At 41.5% G+C, this 18,470-nt stretch overlaps 1 protein-coding gene across 1 annotated transcript in view; it reads right to left on the bottom strand.

Moving 5' to 3' along the window:
* MCC (MCC regulator of WNT signaling pathway) overlaps positions 1-15,261 on the bottom strand; it is a 322,683-nt gene extending 307,422 nt beyond the window's left edge. The window contains exon 1 of the mRNA XM_042448793.1: positions 15,023-15,261. Within this exon, the coding sequence (XP_042304727.1) occupies positions 15,023-15,216 (194 nt within the window). The 5' untranslated portion in view covers positions 15,217-15,261. The remainder of the gene's footprint in view (positions 1-15,022) is intronic.
* Positions 15,262-18,470: the final 3,209 nt, after the last annotated feature.

Genomic DNA, 18,470 nt, shown 5'->3' with positions numbered 1-18,470 from the left:
CAAAATGGACCTCTTGATATTTCCATTCAACTATGGGCTGGTTCATGCATCATAACACCAGCAGAGCTATACACAAAACAATTTCAATTTCTATGATGGCCACAGGACTTTTAGAAGCCATCACCATTACAAAAATTGGCAATGTATTGCAACCATATGCAGGAGTTTTGATTATCAGTCTGATTCCATGAAAATACAGACTGGATTCTACTTTCAGACCCATGACCAATGTTTCCAAAATATTCTACTGCTGGGCTATTGTTCTCATTGTGTGACCATGAGACAAACAGTCCAACTCACTTCACAGGGGTGTTGTGAGAATTTGGGTGGTGGGGTGGTGTTGGAAAGGACTAGGAATACTACTGTGAGCTCCTTGGAGAAAGGGTGGAATAAATCTGTGAAGCAGCACTGGATATGTTCCTATACAGAACCAAGATTTAGTATTCCCCTGTCCAAGTTATGGGCAACAGTAATGGCTCCCCCTTCATAGACTTATTAATGAAGATTCTTCAGGCAAAAAGGGTGGTCCAAAGCCCAGATGAAGGGAAAATAAATCTTTGAACTGAGAAAATGGAAACAATCCAAAATGAAATAAGAGCTGCATTGTGTTTCAGTGGCTTCTGCCTAGACATAGAACAAAGCTGAATGAACTACCAATGCAGATACTGATATAAAGATTTCTTGGGGATCCCTTTATATGAATATTATGACAATCCAGCAGAACGATTCTTGAAAATCTATCTTCCCTTATTCACAGTTTGGAAAAGTTATTCTGCCCAGCTGTGGAATTCTGGAATTTGCAACCCAAAGTAACTTCTATGAACTCTACTTATCCATTGGCAGAATTTCAATAACACAGGAAGGATACTTAAGGTATGGGATTTGTGTTAAAGAAATATGAATTCATTAATGGAGTAATCAATTTCACTTTAACACAGAGTTGATGCTATTATGGGTTAAATACAATTATTAGTTACAACTACAGTGGATATGTTGAATCAACAGAACTTACATAAATGCTAACTTCATTCAATAGCTCTAACCAGCTAGGACTAACAAATGGATCTAGCCTTATGTGTTTAAATACTTTTCTAATCTATAATTTATTGCTATGTTTAGCTGTTGTTTCAAAATCTCACAAAATCATATATTTGGATGCGATCCCAAGAACCATCCAGTCGAATCTCCTGCTATGCAGGAACTCACAATCAAAGCAGCCCTGACAAATGGCCACCCAGCTTCTGTTTAAAGACCTCCAAAAAAAGGAGACTCCATCACCCTCCGAGTTCCACTGTTGAACAGCTCTCACTGTCAGGATGTTCTCTCTGATGCACTCCTGTGTGTATGTGCCTTTAAGTTGCCTGTCAACTTCTAATAACCCATGAATTTCATAGCATTTTTTAAGGCAAGGAATACTCAGAGTTGGTTTTACCAGTTCCCTCCTCTGAAATTTAGCCTACAGCACTTGGTATTAATTGATGCCAGTCTTCCATTGAAGTATTAACCAAAGCTGACCCTGCTCAGTTTCCAAGATCAGACAGAATCTGGTGCCTTTAAAGTACACCCTAATTTTCCACCAGTGGAAGGAAGAGGTGGGGGTGTATTAGGAATAGAGTCAATGCAAGCTTCAGGTGCCCTCCATCAGCTATAGGGCAGTGATTGCTTTTCTCTTCTTCCTACAACTCTAAATGTAGTGCTGGAAAGAATAGTAAGGAGTTTCCTGATCTCATAATATATTTTAAAGTGTGAGAATTGTATATATTTTATTATATTATACTTATAGGCCACCCAACCTCTGAGGTTTTCTTGGCTTGTTTATAAAATCCTGGGGGAGAAAAAGCATAAGATATAAATGAGATTAGAGAGAAGACCAGGAGTGTTGCTAAACTCTTCAACAGTTGCTCATCAGGACAGTTCCCATAGCCAAAGGGAGGTGAAAAATATGTTCAGCTGTGTTGATCCATATCAGCAAACCTGTTCTTGTGGTTTTCTTCTCTACTGGGAACCAGTCCTTTATAAAGAGAATGTGTCTTAATTTCCAGTTCAAAAAGAAGTACCCATACTCCAGTATTTCATAATACATTGCTAATATCAAAATTTGTTTCCACACCTCAATCTTAAAGTGGAGGGGAGAGAAAGAAGAGAAGACAGGGGCGAATAACAAATATTAAAAAATTCAATTTAAATGCAAAACATATTGCTCAAATACATATAATCTGAATATATAAAATTGTGAAGTAAGATAAGGCTCTAGAAAAATAGTTTTAACTGATACTTGAAAACAGTAATCAAGGGAACAGTCCTCAGATATTTGGGAAGATAATTTAAAGAATATGGAGCAGTAAGAAGAAAAGACAAGAGCAGGTTAAACAGAAGAATACTTTGATTGGATCAGAAACACAGAATTCACAGAACAAAGATCCAGAGTACAGCAATAATGAGAATGAGGGCTCAAACAGAAAGAGAAGCTAAACCATGCAGGACAGTGGCTCTTAACTTTTTCTTCACCAGGGAACCCTTTTAAATATCTTGTCCTTACAGATTTCCCCAGACTTAATTCCATCTTTAAAAGGATAACAACAACAACAATTGAACATTGAACTTTGAAGAAGTAGGCTATTTGTTAAACTTTCCCTCAGAGGTGCTAGAGGATAAGATAAGACTTTTTTTCCTGCTTCCTCCTACCAGTTTGCAGCTGGAACAGATTGAATGGCAACATGCAGACCCAGCCAGCTAGCCTTTGCGTTGGCTCTTGTCACATGGCCACTCCACTGTGGACTGACCAACCTTCGAGCCTTCATGGCCCTCCTGTGAGGATGTAGTCCCCTGGGGTTCCACAGAACCACTGATATAGGACTTTAAAAGTCAAAAGAAGCTATGCTGGATCCTAAAAGAAGCAGGCAATTCAGAAGTGAAATGATGTGATCAAAATGATGGGCTACAAAAATAATCTTTGTATGTTAAATAGTGGACTTTGATGAGTTCATAGAAGAACAATCAAAAGAAGACTACAATAATCAAGACATGAAATGATCAATGAATCAAATAAATATTTGCAGAAAAAACAGACAGAAAAGGACTGATTCTGAAAATATAAAGAAGTGATATGACTTAGCTACAGCCTCAGTGTAAATCAAAGGATGAAGATGAATCAAATGTAAAACCAAGTCTACAAGTGTCCTCCACAAGATGGAATGGAACATTTACTGTATATACTCAACTATAGGTCGACCTCATGTATAAGTCAAGGGCAGGTTTTGGGGCCAAAATTATGGATTTTGATATGACCCACTGATAAGTCGGGGTAAAACTTAGGGCCACGTAACAAAGGATGTAATGGGTGATGCAAAAGAAAATGATGCCAAATAATTTAGAAAATTCTGGCAGGCATAACTGTTCATGCACATCCTAAAAGCTGGATGGATGAGAGAGTAGAGGGGATCAATGGCTCTTTTTTGTGCTCCCAGGATGGACTACGCTGTTGCCTTTTAGCACTCCATTCAGAGAAAGGGGATGGGATGTGTGTGTGTGTATATGTGAATTAAAGTACACTACTTACATTATCCCGTGGATAGGTCAACCCAGATTTTTAGATCAATTTTTTGACTAAAATTTCTAGACTTATAGGCACGTTACAGACCGCCCAAAACGGGAGGTCTCGCTCTGCTGCTGGTTGCTGCGTCCGGGAACTGTAGCAGCCAAACCGCGTGGTTCCTGGGCGCAGCAACAAAGAAGCGCCAAAATGGTGAACAAGTCAAGCCCCTTCCTAACTCTAGTATGCGCTCTATGCCCGTCTGCAACGGGCCATACATGAGTATATACAGTAGGTCTTATAACCTATAAACCTTATGTACAATGATCTACTTTCAAGAAATAAAGAAAATTCCCCATTAAATCAACTTCACAACAAGATGTACAGCATGTGTCATTTTTGAAGAATCATGGGTTGCAGATTTTTTTTTATTTAAAAAACCAACAAACAAGGATTGTTGGCCATCAGCAGCAACAACACCTAAGGATTCAATAGTGAGGAAGGTTTCTGATTCAGGTCAGAGTGAACCAGCAAGTTATAAGGTCCTTGCCCCACTATCACTCTTTAGTCCCTGCTTTCTTGCATTAGGTGCATTTCCTTTCCAGTAGGAGCACACATTTAATTTTAACTAGTAACCTAAAAGATGACTAGGAATAGGGGGAAAATCCATTAATCTTTTTAAAAAATAAGTAAAAATATTAATCAATCTTACTCTTAAGCCGACAAATATAGAATATATCGCTCAGGGTAACAGGATGGAGGGATATTAACATAAACAATATGCCAAAATGTTTGGAATGCTAATTATACCCACTTTCTGTAATTTTGCACTCAGAACTATGCAAAGTAGAAATTAAATGTATATTTGTAAGAGTTTTAAAAATATCTTGTACTTTAGGAAAGTACAAAGAGTGCCATTTAACTAGGTGGTTTCCAAATTATGCTTCCACTGCCAAAATCAATTTCCTGCAAATATCAGTCAGCAATTATTCTTTTATTTGCCATTTTAAAATGTCAGCTTAACTATTCATAGACTGGTAATTATTTGTTCTCTCAAAGGTGCCCTTTTCTCTCTATATGTGGTTGTACTATTGAGCTAGCATTCAAGGAGTTTTCAATTTAAATGCACAACAAAGGGTTTCCACAGCTGAGACTCCATATAACATCATTAGGTATGCAAATCACTTTTCTCTATACACTAAATGAAGATGTGTGCAATGGGAGAAAATGCTTGCCTTTACCACAAGATTAAAGAACAGTTTTCCAGAAAACATCTGAAGTTTCACATGGTTTTTAAGACCCAAAAGCAGCTGATATGCAACTGAGAGAAAGAAAAATGCAAAAATGATTCATTAATGTGGTAAGTACATGAAGAATGAAACTATTTAACTATTTAAACATTCATAACCCATACAGTAAATTATACATTTACAATATAAGAAAAGACATTCTAGTCTTGTCAAACTGTATTTTGTCTACCTGGGATTTACCAGTGCTCCAAGAGGTGGATATTTATACGAGTTAAATTTCTCAGCTTCCCAATATTTGCACAGATGTTTGCACTGTTTATTGCAGAGTAAAGCCAAACCTGGAGCCATTTGGAAAGGAGTTAATTCTAACCTGCAGCCTCTACTGGGGCCATAACAATACTGTAAAAGGAGACAAGGAAACAAAAGCTATCCTCTGAGATTTCTATCAACATCCAGGAAGAAAGGCAACTACAACAGAGCTACTGAGGTCACAACGAAGGGATTGCATTTGCTCAGGACACCTTAATACATATGCTCAGTTGGTCCATGTAAAAGCCACTATGTTGTTCTTCTGGTGGTTAGCAGTACCAAGCAGCTACACTTGGTACCATGTGGATTGCAACTTTCAATGTATGCTAAACAAGAAATCACAGACACTGTATAAAAGATAAACTTACATAGACTAGACTGCTTTGGGAGCAGTTAAATGGTAGTGGCATCTATATATACTGAGAACATGCACAGCAAAATCAGACAGTAGTGCAAAAAGAGATAGACATTTGAATACAGTCTGATGCACAGCCTGTGTCCCTTCTCTTTGTATTTATTTGACAGGGGTGATTGACCAAAAAGACTGTACTTGTATATATTAAATCTACTAAATAAATAAACCTAAATGCTTAATATGGTGAAGGGCTTTCCATTTTCATTCATGCTTCAAAGTAACTGTTAAATGGATCTGTAATTGGTTGACCGGCCCAACCCAAAGGGTGTTCAACAATGGCTCTTTTTCCTCCTGGAGGGAAGTGACCAGTGGGGTCCCACAGGGCTCTGTCCTGGGCCCAGTGTTATTCAACATCTTTATCAATGACTTGGATGACAGAATTGGGAGCACACTTATCAAATTTGCAGATGACACCAAATTAGGAGGAATAGTTAATACTCCAGAGGACAGGACCAACATTCAAAATGATCTGAATAGACTAGAAAGCTGGGCCAAAGCTAACAAAATGAAATTCAACACAGAGAAATGTAAGGTACTGCACTTAGGGCAGAAAAATGAAATGCACAGATATAGGATGGGAGACACATTGCTGAATGAAAGTACATGTGAAAGAGATCTAGGAGTCCAAGTAGACCATACGTTGAACATGAGTCAACAGTGTGATGCGGCAGCTAAAAAGGCCAATGTAATTCTAGGCTGCATCAATAAAAGTATAGTGTCTAGATCAAGAGAAGTAATAGTGCCACTGTATTCTGCTCTGGTCAGGCCCCACCTGGAATACTGTGTCCAGTTCTGGGCACCACAATTCAAAAAGGACATTGAGAAACTGGAGCGTGTCCAGAGGAGGGAGACTAAAATGGTGAAAGGTCTGGAAACCTTGCCCTATGAGGAACGACTCAGGGAGCTGGGGATGTTTAGCCTGGAGAAGAGAAGGTTAAGAGGTGATATGATAGCCCTGTTTAAATATTTGAAAGGATGTCACATTGAGGAGGGAGCAAGCTTGTTTTCTGCTGCTCCAGAGAACAGGACCCGGAACAATGGATGCAAGCTACAGGAAAAGAGATTCCACCTCAACATTAGGAAGAACTTCCTGACAGTAAGGGCTGTTCGACAGTGAAACAAACTCCCCCGGAGTGTAGTGGAGTCTCCTTCCTTGGAGGTCTTTAAGCAGAGGCTAGATGGCCATCTGTTGGGGATGCTTTGATTTGGATTTCCTGCATGGCAGGGGGTTGGATTGGATGGCCCTTGTGGTCTCTTCCAACTCTATGATTCTATGACACCAGGAAATAGTACATCTTAGGAGCCACAACTGTAATACATCTGTTATTCCAGCAATACATAGCTAGCTGTGGTGGATTCCAGCTTCACCGCTGTCTTGAAGATGAAAGTCTTTTATATTATGGTAAGGCACAGAAGCTACCACTGCATATTACAAATAGCCAAATAGCAACCAATATCATCCCCATACAAAGATAAACGTTTGAAGAAACTTCAACCTCTTGCCCTGGTGGCACAGTGGTTAAATGCCTGTACTGCAGCCACTCACTCAAAACCACAAGGTCGCGAGTTCAAGACCAGCAAAAGGGCTCAAACTTGACTTAGGCTTGCATCCTTCCGAGGTCGCTAAATTGAGTACCCAGATTGTTGGGGGCAAATTAGTTTACAGTTGTAAACTGCTTAGACACTGCTTAGGTAGTATGAAGTGGTATATAAATGAAGCTTGTTTGTTTTGTTTGCCAGAGATAAGAGCCTTTTTAAAGCATATATCCTTTTAGCCAATTAAGTGAGAGTGCAGACAGGATGGAAACTAAAACTGAGCTAATGCCAACACAACACTGTCCATGGAGATAGCACCATGTTCTGCACCCTCCTTGCACTTCTGATTCAGAGTAGCATTATAATATTTTTGTGAGAGGCTTATTACTGTAATATACAAATATACATAAAAATACCTTTGAATATGTGCAGAATAGATTTTCTTCCTAAATAAATACTAGAATTTATTTCTGATCAAATAATTTCCCTTTCTTACCCCAAATGTTTTTGGGGTATTTGTGTTTATTTCCAAAAGAGCAAATGTGCCATTTAAAAACAGGAAACCAATTCTGATGACTGTTCATTTCTCATACATTGTCACAACCCTCCAATCCAGTTTGTTTCTCTTTAGCCCCTTACTCAAGTCCCCCTCCCTCTGCCACTGGCCTTCCCTGCACTGAGCATAATTATGATGGAGATGAGAGTAACCATGGGAGTTTAGGGAGATAAATATTTCCCAGTTAAATAAATTGGGCTTTGTACTTTGTATTTGGTAAGCAGTGCCTTCAGGGTAGGACTTTCTGACAGAAATGTTGGGCTGCAATTGAATAAATGCACAAGAGGGACTCTGAACACGGCAGTGTTGGCTAAGCCCATTCTGAGCTGTAAAGAGAAGCCAGCGTGGTATAATGACTTTGAATGCTGGACTAGGGCTCCAGGAGGCCAGGGTTCAAATCAATGTTCAGCCATGAAACCCACTAGGCAACCTTGGGTAAGTCATGTACTCTCAGCCACAGAGGCTACAAACCCATTCTGAATAAATCTTGCCAAGAAAACCCCTTAGATTATTATTAGCACCTGCTCCTTAACATGAACACAAGTTCTGAAAAACTCAAAACTCTGATCAATAATTTGTGACATCTTAGTTGATCTTAATAATGTCATGACCCTTCAGTGGGATTTGGGAATAATAATCAGAGCTACTCTATGCTGAAGGGGCAAGGATGTATGTGCAAAATATTGGAGATGATGCAATGGATTTATAAGATCATGTTATTTCTCTGTTTCCCTCTTCTTTGATCCCCTTCTGTGATCACTCTAATTCCTTCTTCTTTAACAATAAAGCACATACAGTACCTTTCAAATACTTGCAGGAGCACCTCCTTCCATACATTCCACCTGGCACTCTCAGGTCCTCTGGGAAGAACCTGCTACAACCAAAGAAGACCAGGTTGACTGCTGTTTCCCAGAGGGCCTTTTAATCAGCTGCTTCAAAATTGTGAAATGACTTGTTGTAGGAGATCCGTCAGATTACCACCCTTGACGCCTTTAAGAAGGCAGTCAAGACAAATCTCTTCCAGCAAGTCTTTCCTGACTGACTGACCTCCCAAAATAAAAAATAACCCCGTCTGCCCATGGCTATTTTTACTATCTACCTATCTTTTAACTGTTTTAATTAATTTTAAGTTGAATTTGTAATTTGATTGTTTTTGAATTTGTAATTCAGTGTTAGATTTTATGTGGGTTGGGGGATTGCAAACTTTTATGATTTATTGTATTATGTATTTCATTATCTTTTACTGTAACCTGCCTCAATCCGTAGGGAGAAGTGGGCTACTACTACTACTAATTATTATTATTATTATTATTATTATTATTAAATAACAGTAAAGGCTGGTATAGGCGGACCTAAAGGGGCAGCTTGATGCTGTCCCATTGAGTGCCGGATCCAGTTTTTTTCCAGCCCAAAAAGAAGCAGCAAAACATGGCTCCTTTTGGGGTGGAAAAAGGGTGGCTTTTTCGCCACAGCGCTGGCTTTTAGGTGCTCCTGTGGCGTATGGTGTATGAATGCCACGCTGCTAGAGTGCCACAATGCTGCCCACCATCTAGTCAGTCAGGCAGTGTGAGCTAAATGCCACGCTCTACACCACCCCCAAGCCAGCTTATTGTGCTGGTGTGTTCAGGCTCTAAGTTATTAAGTTGGCCATCTTTAAATCCGGCATATCTAAAAGCAAGTAGTTAAAATGAGAGACCAGTTCAATACAAAATTTTCAATGGGGCAACTTCCCAGAAAGTATGCTTCAGATTACACCCTTTGCAATAGTTTACTGAAGACACTTTAGGATCTGGCTTTTAAGCTGCCATCTTACATCAAAGTACATCTCAGTGAACTCAGCATGACCTGCTTGAAAGCAGTTGTTTCTAGAACTGGCTTCAAGAGTTGTAAATTCCACCCTGGTTTCTAGACATCTGTTTCTATTGGTAAACACCAACATGATTACATTTCAAGGCAGTTTAAAAAGAAAAGACTATATTTCCCAGTCATGGAAACTGAGTTATAAACAAACAAACAAACAGATAAATAAATAATAACATCAAATCAAACAGACAAATGTTGGCAGTTTAAGAGCACAAAAAACTATCAGATTCCTCAACACAATAGCACCTATCTTACCTATTCCCAAACATTTAAAAATCATCATAAAACCAGGATCTAAATGTAATCAGATACAATGAGTAAAACCCACAGTTATACTTGCAGTGTAACAGGCAAAACATGAAATGTATTTGCTCCCTCCCTTCTATATGTCACAGAAACTATGGACTGACTACTGGGAAACTACTAGGGGTGCATCTGCACTGTAGAAATAATGCAGTTTAACACCACTTTAAATGCCATGGCTCCATCCTATAGAATCCTGGGGGCCATTCACACTACCATATATCCCGGTTTCCACCCCGGATTAAAAGTGGGGTGTTCCCACTGGTGCTGGGGTTTTCACATCAGAATCTGGGGCTTACAAACTCAATCCAGGGCAAATGACCCTCAATGCGGGCTATTTGAAATCAGGGTTTCCCCGGTTTCTTTTTGGGAAATCCGGTGCAAAGTGAATATGAACATGGCCCCGATCACGATTGGGTCAAGTTCAGGGGAGGGATCAAGGTCAGAGGGTGGGCAGAACATGCCTGCCCTCTCACACTGTTCGCTTTGACATTTTTTTTTTGACAGATTATGCAAATGCTGGTGCTTTTAGATTGATAGAATGTGTGAATGCTTGTGCTACATATGTGTGTATAGGAAGGGGACCTTGTTTTGGAGTGGAAACTGAGCTAAAAGGCCAGGGAAGGGAATCTTGCTTTGGGAACAAAATGGAGCTAAAAGGCCAGGAAGGGGACCTTGCTTTGCGGTGGAAATGGAGCTAAAAGGCCAGGGAAGGGGACCTTGCTTTGGGGACAAAACAGAGCTAAAAGACCAAGGAAGTTGACCCTGATTTGGAGACAAAACAAAGCTAAAAGGCCAGGGAAGGGGACCTTGCTTTGGGGGGGGGAAACGGAGACAGAACGGAGACCAAATGGAGACAAATGACAATTTGACAGAATATGCAAACTTTGCTGCTAGATTTTTTTTAAAAGGGGAGGGGGGAAGCATTCATACCATTGACGAAAGGCTGCATGACACGTCACCATTAACATCATTTGATTGACAATCAGGAGGCTCCATCTTAAATCGCTACTTTGTGAAGTGTGAACATCAGCGAGGTAAATTGCCCTGGGGAGGTTCAATCGGGGTAAAGGTAATGGGAACATCTTTCCGGATAGATTCGGTATGGGGAAGAGCTTGTAAAACTACAAATCCCTGGATGCCACAGGATGGAGCTGCAGCATCTAAAGTGGTGTCAAACCATACTATTTCTACAGTGTAAATGCAGCCTAGGACTGGCTGAAGTCTAAGTACTATCAGCCTTTCAGCTGCATCTGCTCCTGGAATGTCATCAAATGCTATCTTAACAGAAGAGCATAAATACCACATACTCTGGTTGCTATACTGACAATGCTGCAACTGTGTACCACCATCCCATTCTCTGAATAAAAATACTGTACATTCTTCACTAGAGTTGTATGTGCATAAGAGTCTTAGGTTTAAAAAAACGATGGGAAGAAAATCAATTCATTTGAGATGTGGTGCTGAAGAGGAGTTTTGCAGATATCATGAACTGCCAAAGACAAATAAATGGGTCCTAGAAGAAATCAAGTCTGAACTTCTGTTAGACTGAAGATGTCATATTTTGGACACATCATGACAAGGCCTGACTCACTGGTGGTGGTGTGTCCCTTCAAGTTGTTTCTGACTTATGGCGACCCCCCCCCACACAAGGTGAACCTATCATAGGGTTTTCTCAGCAAGATTTGTTCAGAGGAGGTTTTCCCTTGCCTTCCCCTGTGACAGTACGATTTGCCTAATGTCACCCAATCGGTTTCCATGGCCAAGTGGGGAAGTGAATCCTGGTCTCCAGTTGTAGTCCAACACTTAAACCATGCTGGGTCTCTCTAAAAAAAGACAATAATGTTAGTGAAGGTAGAAGGCAGCAGGAAAAGAGGAAGACTGTGTTACAAATGGATAGACTAAATAATCAAGGATGTCAGGCTCTGAGTCTGCAAGACCTAAACAGGGCTGTTGAGGTGAGGGAGTCTTGGAGATGTCTCTTTCATAGAGTTGCAGTAAGTCGAGGTCAACTTGAAGGCAAAATCATCCTTTGTTTATTTGTTCCAAAACACTATTAATTATGTCAAGAATCAATAAAGCAAACACATCCATGACTGAAGCTTTTCCTATGCGTATTTGCCTATACTTTTTTGAAAAACAAGAAATTTTCTTTGTAATTCACTCAATCATAACAAATGAGGACAGCAAATTCTGGAACATCAATAAACCAAGTATCTAAACTGGCAATAGGAAGGAGTTTATCCACAGTACACAATTATAGCAATATGATGCCACCTTTAACTGCCATGGCTTCATCATTCTCTGGAATCCTGGATTGTATTTTTGTGGAGAACTTTGAATTATCTGCCAAACAGTTCTAATGCTGGAGATTAGGGAAGCACATTAGAGAATTCCAAATAAAACAACAAACTAAAAATTCCTGGATTCTGTTGGATGGAGCCAGGGCAAGTAAACTAATTGTACATTGTGGGTATGCTCTAGATTTTAACAGGATACACCAAGCCAGCAACAGGACACGGCAGCCCTCTGCTATAGTTGTCCCAATGGTGGTACAATTAGGTAGTTATAGACTATGAACTTAATGGTCTTGCAGTGTAGTTTAAAAGGTATGCCTTCAAGTCATTTCTGACTTATGGAGCCCCTAATGTGAACCTAGTGGACACAGTGGCCCAGTGGTTAAGACACTGACTCTAACGATTGGCAGTGGTTAAGACACTGACTCTGACGAGACCCAAGTGCTGCATGATGGAGTGAGTTCCAGCTTTTGCCAACTTAGCAGTTTGAAAGCATGTAAAAGAACAAGTAGATAAATACCTACCACTTCAGTGACAAGGTAATAGCATTCGACGCAGTCATGCTGGCCACATGGCCATGAAGTCATCTTTGACAACACGGGCTCTTTGGCTTAGTAGTGGAGATGAGTGCCACTCCCTATGGTCAGACACGACTTGACAACCTTGTCACAGAGCTTCCTTGGCAGAATTTGTTCAGAGGGGGTCTGCCCTCACCTTCATCTGAGGCTGAGAGAGTATGACTTGCTCAGGGTCACTCAGTGGGTTTCTATGACCAAGCAGGGATTCAAACCCTGGTCTCCCAGTATTCTAATCTAGAACTCAAACCACTGCACCATGCTAGCTCCTCTTTAAAGTGGCTGTGTGCTGACTGTTCATAACAGGCTTATCCAACCCTGACATATTCAGAGCCTTTCCTGTTCATTCATTCAACTGCAGCCCAACATTCCTGTCACAAAGTCTGGCCCTGAAGGCACCACTGGAGGTGCTTTTAGATGGAGAACCTCTACCACCAACAGGTAAAACCTGCTGTGCTACCATTCTGTGTGGTTTGCCTTTCTTCATAAGTTTTCTCTGGTAAGAAAAGAGATAGCAGGAATGGTGAAAAAACAAATTGAAAATGAGATATCTGAACCTCCCATAAAATTGCATGAACAATACTCTGTGAGTGTACAGTAAAAGCTTAGTCTGAATGTCTGTCCACTTTCTTTCAGTCTTTTCTCATTCTCGTACGTAAAAATACCCAACAGATCACCTTATGTTTAACTATGCAGAGAAACAACATAAAAGAGTATATCTTTGAGCACAAACACTAAATGTCTCAATCAGCTCTAACACATTTAGAATTACCAGTGGAAGTTCTTATGGCAAATAGCAAGATTTCTTCACAAGCACAAGCAGGCTCTGAAGCGACAAAACCAATTTATACATTTGGAAAAACAAAGTGGGACACTAAAGAGGGACAGAGAGGTAGTGTTGTGAAGTGGTTTGAGTGTCTGACTATGACTCTGGAGACCAGGGTTCAATTCCAGCTCTGCTGTGAAACCCACTGGGTGACTCTGGGTGAGTTACACTCTCTTAACCTCAGGAGTAAGCAACGGCAAACCTTATCTGAACAATTCTTGCCAAGAAAACTCTGTGATAGACTTGCCATATGTTGGAAATGACTCAAAGGCACACACAATAACTGAATGGGATAAAACCAGTGGGTGTAGTGGTTGGAGTTCAGGACTGAGGCTCTGGAGACTAGATTTTGAATCCCTGCTCAGCCATGGAAACCTGCTGGGTGATCTCAGGCAACTCACACCCTCTCAGCCACAGAAAGCCTCTCCATAGGGTTACCATAAATTGACAGGTGTTTTAAAAGTGACACAAGAACAACAACATCCAAGAGGGACTGATCCAGTGCGGTCCAGTGGTTTGAGCATAGGACATAGTGACCTTGGCCAAGTCACACCCTCTCAGCCCTAGAAACTTATCCCCCATGATAGGTTTGACTTGGTTTCACCATAGGTCAACTGGAGAGCACACAACAACAACAACAACAACAATGGTGGAGAGGTAGAATCCAAAGATCTAGCCATGTTCGTCTACAGAATCAGTCTGCAGAGAGATCTTGTAGCACCTTTGAGACTCCCTGAAAAAAAGAAGTTGGCAGCATGTGCTTTCCTAGACCTCAGTCAACTTCTTGAGATGCATTTTGTGGAGTGGAAGCCAGGCACCACATACATCCTCACATACTGATGACATATATACGTATGTCTGTGCCTGGCTTAACTCTTCACCAAATGCATTTGAGGAAGTAGACTGAAGTCTAGGAAAGCTCCTGCTGCCAAGCCCTTTCTTTCAGGGAGACTCAAGGGTGCCACAAGACCTTTCTACATCATTACTATTATTACTGTTATAGCCAAATGCCTCTGAGGAGGGAGACTGAAGTCTAGGAAAGCTCCTGCTGGCACCTTCTTTCTTCCAGTGAGTCTCAAGGGTCTCATAAGACCACTCTACATTTATTATTATGTTAACTATTAGACCCAGATGCCTCTGAGGAAGCAGACTGAAGCCTATGAAAGCTCATGCTGTTGTGAGTCTCAAAGGTGCTACGAGATCCCTATGATGATGATGATGCCCAAATGCATCTGAGGAAGCAGAGTCAAGTCTAGCAAAGGCTCCTGCTGCCAACTCCTTTCTAATCCAGGGAGTCTCAACTTAGGGCACCACAGCCAGACCTCTCTGCATGCATTCCCGGGGAGAGGGCGGGAGAACAAGTTGAAGGGAACATGGAAGGGGGGAAAGTTCCGATTTTCAAAGGGGAGAAGCGGAGGACTCGAACCCTGCTCCCCTTGTCTGCCCTGCTGCAGCCCTCCCCTCTCTCTCTCTCTCTGCTGAGGCAGAAACTTCCTCCGAAGTTGCGGGGAAGGAGGGAGGGAGGGAAGGGGCGCCTCCTCCTCCTCCTGCCTTGCTTACCTGCTGATGTATCCGTCGCCGTCGCCGTCGCAGGTCTGGAAGAGGCGCCTCAGCCGCTCCTCCTCGCCGGTGCTGGAAGTGGCGCTGCTGCTGCTGCTGCTAGTGCTGCCAGTGTTGTTGCTGCTGCTGCTGCCGCCGCTGGCGGGGCTGCTCAGGCTGGCCACTATCGCCGGGGCGGCCGCCGACGCCATCATGCGCCCAACGGCTCCCTCTAACACTCTCCCTCTCTCTGTGCGTAGTCCTCCTTTGCGTCCTCCTCCTCCTCCTCCTCCTCGCCCTCAGGCTGAGGCCCAACCGCCACAGACAGGCGCGTGCGCGCGCGCAGCACAATGCAAGACCTTGCGACGATGATGAAGGTAAAAGACTCGCTTGCCTTTTGCTTTTCAGTCTCGCGCACGGATTTTTAAGCGCGCGCGCGCCCTCCCGCCCTCCTCTCTCGCGGGCCAATCAGCGGCCTCCGTCGTGCCTTCTCCGGCTCCGGCCACGCCCCCTCCCTGCGCGTGCGCGCCTCCTGCTGCTCCCTCCCTCCCTCAGAAGCAGGCTAACGTTAGTTAGTGTGTGTCACCCTGTGAGGACACTCAGGTGTCACCCCCCTTTCCTCCCATTTCACACCGCACACAATCCATAATAATAATAATAATAATAATAATAATAATAATAATAATAATAATAATAATAATAATAATAATAATAATAATAAATATATTTATATGCCACCTCTCCCACAGGATCAAGGCGGGAGCTTACAATTTCAAATAAAATACAGTGCTATAAGATACAACATATTTAAAATACATTCTATTACTTCTCTTTCAGTCCCCCAACTATAAAGTGCGTCAACGGAAGAAGTGGTGCCACACACTGGAAGGAGTAATGGTGTGGCCACACATGCGCCTCCGCAAGCACAAGCCCAGTTACTTCTAATGGGGCTCAAGGATATGTGGAATTTCCCTTACGCGAGGGGAGGCTCTGCAACGGATACCCTGCGTAAGAGAAGGGACCACTGTACTATAATAAAACACCATAAACCAGGGGTAGGCAACCTTTTTGAGCCGGGGGCCGGGTTGCTGTCCCTCAGACAACTGGGGGGCCAAAGCCAAAAAATAAATAATTAAATTATTTTTTAAAAAAATGAAATAAATAAATAAACCGGGACAAATGTAGGACAAAATTTTCAAATGGATGGCACTTTTTTTAAAAAATGGAGGACACACAAAAAAATTTGCTGATTTTTTAAAAAATGTTAATATAAATGCATATTTCTGAGGCTTCTATAGATAATTGCCCCCCTTGCCCGCCTCCTCCTGATAGGCCAAAGGCCCCACACCCTCACGCGAGAGGCCAAAGGCTCCAGCGGCAGGACCGGGCGGGGGCCAGTCCCAAGGCCTTGCCGGGCCGCATCCGGCCCGCGGGCCGCAGGTTGCCTACCCCTGCCATAAACCATTAAAACAATTAAAATAGTCAATAATCAAGCCATTCAGAGACACAAGGGGCCTTGCACTAATGTTACTCACCAGTCATAATTCCCACATACCACCGAGTGTCACGCTGATAGTTGTGATGTAAAACAACTGGCAAAGTTTTTAAAAATTATACCTTCAGATTACAATATCCTATGCACAACCTAAATGTGTTTACGTATGCGTAGTGAAGATTGGTTTAAAATATGATGCTTTTTAAAAAAATTAATTAAAAAAATAATAATTAAATTTTCAAAGAACATTTAATTGTTTTAATTTAATTTTAAAAAATTCTGGAGTCTCTCTTTCCTTTCCTTCTGTCTGAATCACCTTTGCAAGATGTGTGTGTATGTATATATGTGTGTGTGTTGTGTACTTTCCAGTCATTTCCACCTTATGGCTACCTTAAGGGCAAGAATTGTTGGTTCGCCATATCTGATAGTTTGAGAAGCAGGGACTGTCTCCTCCTGCTGCAGTAGTCAAGGTCTCTAGGAGATAATTCTAAGTACTTCACCCAGCTATAAATCTCAGGATGGAGCAGTACTGCAAATTCATTTCAACAATTTCTACAGCTCTGCCCAAAATATACCAACCCCCCCCCAAAAAAAAAACCCAGTTGTAATGTCAAATCATATCCCTGTTCATCTGAATGGGCACCTTAAACTGCAGATCATAAGGAGAATTTGAGCAGCTACACTTGTTTCTTTAGACATCTGATTCCAGTGAGATACCATAGCCAGGATTTACAGGGGGACAGCATAGCCTTAGGACTATGAGCATTTGATTATCAGGGATAAGGTCATCAATTGCCACTATCCCCCTTTAGACTTCCTTCTAAGGGTAGATTCGGTCTCCGGAGAAGCTGGAGAGAAAATGGTCCATGTGTTATGACCTACATCTGTTGTAATGTACAGTATTTCAGGGTGTCAGCACTGAGTGAGCAGCTTTACAAAAGACCTGATGGAGATGAAAACTGCTTGAAATTATCCTACTCACCCTCGGAGAGACTATTGGCCTAATGTGCTTTTTCAGACTCTTCTTGGGGGTGTTGCTGTAGGGGCTGTTACAATGACGGCCCATTCAAAAATGTTCTGATTAATTTGACTAGTATGTGTTTATGCCTTCAATATTGCAGTTTTTAGAACCACTCATCCCTATTTTTCCATTACAGTTTCTAAACCCGACATTTCTCTGAACTCTTTGGGACCAGTTTTCTTAGGCTTATATTCAATTGCTAGTAGAGTAGACCCTTATAATCAATAGGAATTCAGTAAATTAACACTTGAGACACTTATAACCTTCATTGATTAATTGGGACTATCCATTGGATTTAGATCTGGGACAATGCACATCTTAATACGGTCAATTTTCACATCCCTTGCTTTCACAAATTCCCAAATGACGCTGGTCACATTCCTTCAAGGAAAAATGCTTTCACTTCATCAACCATTTCTCTACTGATCACAATTAAATCCAGGATACCAGATCACCTTGTTTCTAATTTCATCCTCTGAGACACTGAGATATCACGTTCTAGCCTTAGCAGAGTAAGACAGCCAACACAGGCCAGCGTAGTTGAAACCCCCAATTATCCTATGGCATACTTATGAGAATTAATATTCTTATGTCTCTAGATAACAATTATCAGTAAAAGCCATAATTTTAATCCACCAGGTTTTGTTTAGACCAAGTTCTAATCAAATTCTTTTTACACTGGAAAACTGCAAGTTTCATGCACCCTACCTGCAGGGAGTTAAGGGCAAGATATATGGTTTTCCACCTCCATCCCTGTTTTTATCTTCATAACAATCTAGAGGTAGGCTAAGCTGAGAGAAACGGATTGGCCCAAAGTCACTCTGTGAGCTGTATAGGGATAGGGATCTGAGTTTGTGCAAGCCTAGTCCAACACTCTAACCACAACACCATATTATAATTATAATGGCACATCTTCTAACATTTAATGGGGTGGGGGAAGAAACCCTTATATA

The sequence above is a fragment of the Sceloporus undulatus genome, chromosome 2 (genome assembly GCF_019175285.1).
Source record: "Sceloporus undulatus isolate JIND9_A2432 ecotype Alabama chromosome 2, SceUnd_v1.1, whole genome shotgun sequence".
Taxonomy (NCBI): Eukaryota; Metazoa; Chordata; class Lepidosauria; order Squamata; family Phrynosomatidae; genus Sceloporus; species Sceloporus undulatus.
This window is presented reverse-complemented; position numbering and strand designations above follow the sequence as displayed.